Source organism: Schistosoma mansoni, assembly GCF_000237925.1.
Source record: "Schistosoma mansoni, WGS project CABG00000000 data, supercontig 0136, strain Puerto Rico, whole genome shotgun sequence".
Classification (NCBI taxonomy): domain Eukaryota; kingdom Metazoa; phylum Platyhelminthes; class Trematoda; order Strigeidida; family Schistosomatidae; genus Schistosoma; species Schistosoma mansoni.
The window spans coordinates 561553-568689 of NW_017386039.1; the positions used below are offsets into that span (position 1 = coordinate 561553).

General features: G+C 42.2%; 1 protein-coding gene across 1 annotated transcript in view; it reads right to left on the reverse strand.

The window, feature by feature from the left end:
• Positions 1–227: 227 nt before the first annotated feature.
• Positions 228–7137, reverse strand: part of Smp_066420 (hypothetical protein) — a gene marked incomplete at both ends in the record, with an annotated part of 81733 nt that continues 74823 nt past the window's right edge. Inside the window, one exon of the mRNA XM_018789297.1 lies at positions 228–612. Coding sequence (XP_018646481.1) covers positions 228–612 — 385 coding nt within the window. The remainder of the gene's footprint in view (positions 613–7137) is intronic.

Consider the following 7137-nt stretch of genomic DNA (forward strand, 5'->3'; position numbering starts at 1 on the left):
GTGCATGAGATTGTAAATGAAAACATTAAAAAAATGCAGACATTCTATATTTTGTTTATAAACAGTATATATTAATAACTTTTTAAACGACAACTTTTTTGTAACAATGCAAATAATGAGAGCATACTAAATTGTAAGACCATCACGTAAACGAAGATGATAAGAAATAAGACGTGGGTAAGCCGATTGTATATGTTGGCGACAATGATGGACAAGTTATAAGATATTCATCGGGTACAGCTAATCCAAGTAGAAAGTGGTAATCTACAGATAGATACGTGTTTGTTATGTCTGCTCTTTAAGCTATCCACTGAGGGGGCCGTGGTCACTGCATCTGGAAGAGCATTACAAGTGGTGGCGATTCCTAATGGTGAAACTGGGGGCGTATTAGGGTTCTTGTTCTCCAATGCACGATTTGTCGGGAATTGCCTCGCTGAGCGCAGTGGTGGAGTTTGGGAAGGATGTTTTCTTTGTAGTGACTTGAAGTACCTAGTATGTTCCAGAGCGACAGGATAAGGCCGCCCTCGTGCAAAGTGAATAGGTGCATTTTCATTGTGTGAATTCTCTGGTCTATTTTCGGCCGACGTCCAGGCTTTGGTTCTAGATAGTACTCTACAGAGACAATATGTAGAGGTTTATTGTAAATTTGTGTTTCCTATACTCCGGGGAAAGATGAATGTCCGTGGCATAATATCCTGATAGGTTAACTTTTAATTCGTCGTCTCCCGCCGATTTCATATTACTTTATGATCTTTTGAAAGCTCGAGTAAATCAACTCCGTATTTCACGATCCATAAGTATTGACATCGTAACAGTCGGCGAACTAGTTTGATCTTGGAAGTAGCTAATAGAAGTTAGGGAAGAAGTGTGCTTAAAATGATCTTCAGTGAAATACCTTACATCAAGACCCTTTAGCTTCTGTACACTTAGTCCGCCTTAGAACGAAAAATCCGGCTCTTCAGGTAATTCTGAAGCCAGTTTAAGAGTGAGTCAATGAACCTCATCTTCGCGAACTTCATTATGAGGAATGCGTGAGGTTGTAGTGGCATTGATTCTAATTACACGATCGTCGAGGCTGAACATGAGATACTTACTTACTTACTTACGCCTGTTACTCCAAATGGAGCATAGGCCACCGACCAGCATTCTCCAACCCACTCTGTCCTGGACCTTCTTTTCTAGTTCCATCCAGTTTTTGTTCATTCTTCTCATGTCTGCCTCTATTTCTCGGCGTAATGTGTTCTTTGGTCTTCCTCTTCTCCTTTGACCTTCAGGATTCCATGTGAGGGCTTGTCTTGTGACACAATTAGGTGATTTCCTCAAGGTGTGCCCAATCCACTTCAAGCGCTTCTTCCTGATTTCTTCCTCCACTGGAATCTGGTTTGTTGTCTCTCACAGTAACTTGTTGCTGATGGTGTCTGGCCATCGGATCCGAAGTATCTTGCGTAGACAGCTGTTAATAAACACTTGTATTTTCTGTATAATGGCTTTCGTAATTTTCCACGTCTCCGCTCCATACAGCAGAACTGTCTCGACATTTGTATTGAAAATTCTAACCTTGGTGTTGGTTGACAATTGTTTTGAGCTCCAGATGTTCCTCAGTTGTAAATATGTTGCTCTTGCTTTGCCGATCCGCGCACTCACATCTGCATCTGATCCACCGTGTTCATCAATGATGCTGCTCAGATATGTAAAGGTTTCCACATCCTCCAAAGCTTCTCTGTCAAGTGTAATTTGATTGGTGCATATTGTATTGTATCGGAGAGTCTTGCTTTTCCCTTCGTTTATATTGAGACCTACTGCTGCTGAGGCTGCCGCTACACTGGTTGTTTTCTCCTGCATTTGTTGTTGTATTTATGATAGAAGAGCCAGATCATCCGCGAAGTCTAAATCGTCCAGCTGCATCCTGCCTGTTCAATGTAACCCGTGATTTCCTCCAGATGTTGACGTCTTCATGATCCAGTCGATGACCAGGAGGAAGAGAAAGGGCGAGAGTAAGCAACCTTGCCTAACACCGGTCTTTACCTCGAATGAGTCGGTGAGTTGTCCTCCGTGGACGATTTGGCAGTTAAGTCCATCCTCGGAGTCCCGTATGATATTGGCTATCTTCTCAGGCACTCCATAGTGTCGAAGAAGCCTCCATAGTGTCGTCCTGTCCACGCTATCAAATGCCTTCTCGTAGTCAATGAAGTTGATGTAGAGTGATGAATTCCATTCAATTGATTGTTCCACAACGATACGTAGAGTTGCGATTTGGTCTGTACACGATCTATCCTTACGAAATCCAGCTTGTTGATCTCGAAGTTGGGCGTCCACGGAATCCTTCATCCTGTTTAACAATACTCTGTTGAAGACTTTTCCTGGTATTGAGAGAAGAGTAATGCCTCTGTAGTTATCGCACTTGCTGAGATCGCCCTTCTTTGGTATTTTGATCAGAAGTTTTTTTTCCAGTCTGTTGGTATGGGAATGTTTTTTGGTCCTGCTGCTTTGCCGTTCTTGATCTGTCTAATGGCCATGCTGATCTCTTCAATTATTGGTGGGCCAACATCGATTGGGAGGTCTGTGGGTGCTACTTCGATGTTGGGTGGATCCAGCGGAGCTGGTCGATTCAAGAATTCTCTGAAGTGTTATATCCACCTGTTTTGTTGTTATTCAATGTCGGTGATTACTTTGCCTTCCTTGCATTTCACTGGTGTTTCTGGTTTACGGTAATTTCCAGCAAGTTTCTTTGTTGTATCATACAGTTGTCTCATGTTTCCCTCTCTTGCGGCCTTTAACGCTGTCATTGCTAAATCTTCCACATATTTACGTTTGTCGGTTCTGATGCTCCTCTTCACTTGCTTGTTTGCTTCTGTGTATTCAGCTTGTGCCTTGGCTTTCTCTGTTGTTGTTCGTCCGATATTGATCGCTGCCTTCTTGTTCCTCCTTTCTTCATTCTTATCCAGTGTACAACAGTGATCCACTCCTTGTGGTGGTGCTTCTTCTGGCCTAGAACCTCCTGACATGTTGAAGTGGTTGCCTCCTTGATACCTTTCCAGTTGCTCCCCATAGCAGTTCCCTCTCCATTGAGTAGATCAATAAAAGCCTGGAATCAGTTGTTTAGGGCTATGTTGAATTTGTTGAGTTCGTCAGTATCCCGAAGAATGGTCGTATTAAACTTTTGTGATGTTGTCCGCCTCGTTGTCCAGTGCTTCTTAAGTTTTAGTTTCATCTTAGCAACCAGCAAATGATGATCGGATGGTATATCAGCTCCTCTTCCGGTTCTCACATCCTCCATCGTCCTCCTGAACTTTTTGTTGATGCAAATATGGTCGATTTGATTCTGTGTAGTGTGATCCGGTGAAAGCCAAGTGGCTTTGTGTATGTTTTTGTGCGGGAATATGTTGCCACTTGTGACCAGTTTATTGAAGGCATATAGGTTTGCAAATCTCTCACCATTTTCGTTCCTTTTTCTCAGTCCATGTCGTTACATGACGTCTTCGTATCCGATGTTGTCCATTCCAACCTTGGCATTGAAATCTCCCATCAGAATGGGCACTTCTCGAAGATCGACTGCAGCCTATCGTAGAATTGGTCTTTAGCGTCTTCATCATAGTCGTTGGTAGGCGCATAGCATTGGATGACGTTCATTTTAATGTCCTCTCTCTTTGTTCTGAAGGAGGTTTTGATGATCCTTGGTCCATGAGATTCCCATCCTATAAGTGCATTTTGTGCTTTTCTGGACAGCATCAATGCAACTCCTTGTGTATGTGGGGCATTTTCTTCTTCATGACCGGCGTATAACAGAAGTTCCCCTGAAGCTAGTCGTTGTTGTCCAACCTGCGTCCAATGTGTTACACTGATTCCAAGCACCTCCAGGTTGTATTTTTTAATTTCTGCAGCAATTTGGAAGACTCTTCCGGTCTCCCACATTGTCCGGACATTCCATGTACCTATAAAAATTGTCGCTCTGGTTGTTAGAAGGTGCATCGGCCTCATGACTTCCAAAGGAGCTCGGCTTTCATCATGAGACGTCATAATTATTCCTTCTACTCCCAGGGCGGAGTTTAAATGGTTTGAATAATTTTTTCTGGTTAGCGTTTTTTAGCGAGTTGGTTTCCTACGGACGGGGTCGCTAACTCCATGCCCAAACCTCCTCCTTTACCCGGGCTTGGGACCGGCAGTAGCCCCCGGAGGAGCTACGGGCGGAGTTTGTACATGAGATGATTGAGAAAATTCATATTCAACATTTAACGTGGAAAGGAGGTCAATAATGGTGAGCGCGGCAACAATCAATCGGAATGACATGCTTCGGCTCTGCAAATGTGATCACTGTGTGTAACTTATTACTACTCCATTGAAGTATATTATTCTGTCACTAACCCAAATGTGTTCTTCAGAAGTGCTAAGAATCATATCGTTAATTGTCACGATACGATAAGTCATAATAGACAACAATGTGACCTCCACGTGAGATCTTATAAATTAGGCAGCCACATCATGACAAATCTACAATTATGGGATTGGATCTATTATTATAGTGGTACTAATACCGAACAATTTCATAATTCTACATTAGTGAGGCCGTTTAAAGAGACAGCTTATTATTAAGTTCCCTATTCAATTTAACTTAATCAATTGATCTTGTGTTAACCCATTTTCCTATTGGTTTGTTGACTAATGCTCACATGTACTATCCATTGACAAACAATGGAGACAATATTTCTTAAACTTACGGTGTTTTTGAGCTGTACAGCCTCTGCTATCTTAATCTCATCGTATATTGTTCAGCCTACGTAGTAGCGGCAGCTACAATGTTGGTCACTACACAAACCCTGAAACACCATTCTCTACCCCTCCTAAAAACGGAGGTACGTCTCATGCTGCTACTAGTCCTAAGGACAAGACTGCATATAAAACAGCTGCAAACACTCATCTTAAGCCGAAACACTCAACTACCTCCAAATGCCAATCCACTTACGCCCCCATAGTACCCTAGCGGCCCCGGCAAAGCCCCAAAAAGCTTACAAATTGTTCTTTCAGGAACTTCTGTAATAGATACCGTCGCTCGGTCACCACAATACGAAATAATACCAAACCCTCTGTGGAGACCCACAAGTGCTTTAGCACCCTTAAACCACAACATGCACCTGCTCACAGCAATGGAATGCCCTACAACAAACGGTGGGCTGGCAGTTCCCATTCATCCTAACGTGACGTTATATCCGACTAAAACCACACCTACACGTGACACCGGTAAGTCTTATAGTGTGAACCTTGCAAGCTCTAGGAACCAGTACACTACCATGAACACCTCTCTTACCTGAAACATACAATCCCCCCAACTACTCATAACAGGACTGAAATCGCTCACCGCACACAAAGAAGCTACAATGTTGGCCTACTTGAGCACCTACCTAGTGATTCTAGATACTGTCAAAGTCAAGCTGCCTTATACAACAATAGCAGTAGATTTTACATCAACAAAATGTCTCACATTGCCGTTCACTGCATAGCCAGTACAAGGAAGGAGGTTGTTTGTTTGAGCTGCTTTGCTCTCGTATGAAAGAATGCTTTTACCCGTTTATCGTCTATACATATGGTGGCCTACTACGGTTTCCAACCACAGAAGTGTTGTTTTAGAATTTCACCAACCTCTGTCACCCACTGGTCACATTATGCCGTTTAATATTTGGACATTGTTTGATTTTACTCAGGATTTTGATCCTGATATCGGCATCTTTATGAAACTGCAAGCTGCAAAAGAAAACAAGATACTCGGACCGGTTTTCTGTCGTTGTCGATAATTTAAGACGTTTGCACACGCAACTTACCATGCTAGCATGTTGCACCCAGTCACCATCTCGAGCTTTTGCCAACTCGAGACACTGGTAATGAATAGTGAACAAAGACAAATTTTTGACCATGATCTGCAACAAAATCAGGATCGCTGCAGATAAATATCTCTCAGATTCTTAAAAAGAATGAAGTGGTGTTTATGTTCAGCTGTGCCAATTTCGAGTAGTGGCACTCTGATCTCTGAGGCACCATCAAGTTCCTCTACATGGACCCTGAATACATCTTCACATTCATTGAACAAGGATTCGAATGTGACTTTGATCAGACCACCAAGATGAAATTCGTGGATACGAATAATGATGTAGTCAGCATGAAATTTGAGTGAATCATCTGTCAGCCTCCCTTGAGCAAGGTTCATTTGCTGGGTTAGAGATTCTAGAATACGAACTTGGAGATGGTCGTAGTGGTTTTCCCGACGCTACAGCGAAGCTTAATTTTGTTACGAAATAAATAACATTCTGACAAGTTGAAGCAAACGCCGGTCGTTATATCTAGAACACCACGTGCCACTTGAGCACTCAAACGCATGAACCCTCCAAGTCTCACGTTAGAAGACGGAAGAAGATTGTAAAAATGAAGCCTATTGCAAACGGTTTCAAGCATGGTACAAAACACTCGGGTATTCATAGTTCCTAGTAAAAACGAAATCATCATTACAATCATCTCTCCCTATCAGCATTGTTACTAGGATCTTCAACTGTTGCGGGCAATGTTCCCACTCTTTCAAGGTCATTCTCTATTTACTCCGACTTAATGGGGACTGACACATCTTCACTTCAGCAATAACTGTTCTTAGATATGCAAGCTTGTCACGTCCAATTATAAGTTTTTGCCCGTTCCAACTATTGAAGTACTGGCCGTCGATATTCGCAAATCACGAATCCAAGTAGGCAAGAGAACCAAAACTCTAAATTAGATACCAAGTTTATTCGCAATTCACAAATAATCGACCAAAGTCGTTCTAACAACAATAATTATAACAATTACAAAACAAACCTTCAATTTTGTAGGTTCCCGGAGCAAAAACTCCCAAATACCAAACCAACGACAAAAGAAACCAAAATGTCCGAAAAGAATGATATAAACAAACAAGTCCAAAGGTTAAGTAAAACAAACACATCCAAAAACACAGTAAAGTTGATGTACAGTAAAAAGGTTTTAATCAGCCAAATGTCTTCAGTTCTCCCGTAACACCTTGGCGCTTTTCACAGACAAGTAAATAGGTAGCAGGAACCCAAGTATATACATCACAAACAATCAACAACAAGCATTCAACACACCAACAACCTCGTGATCCCT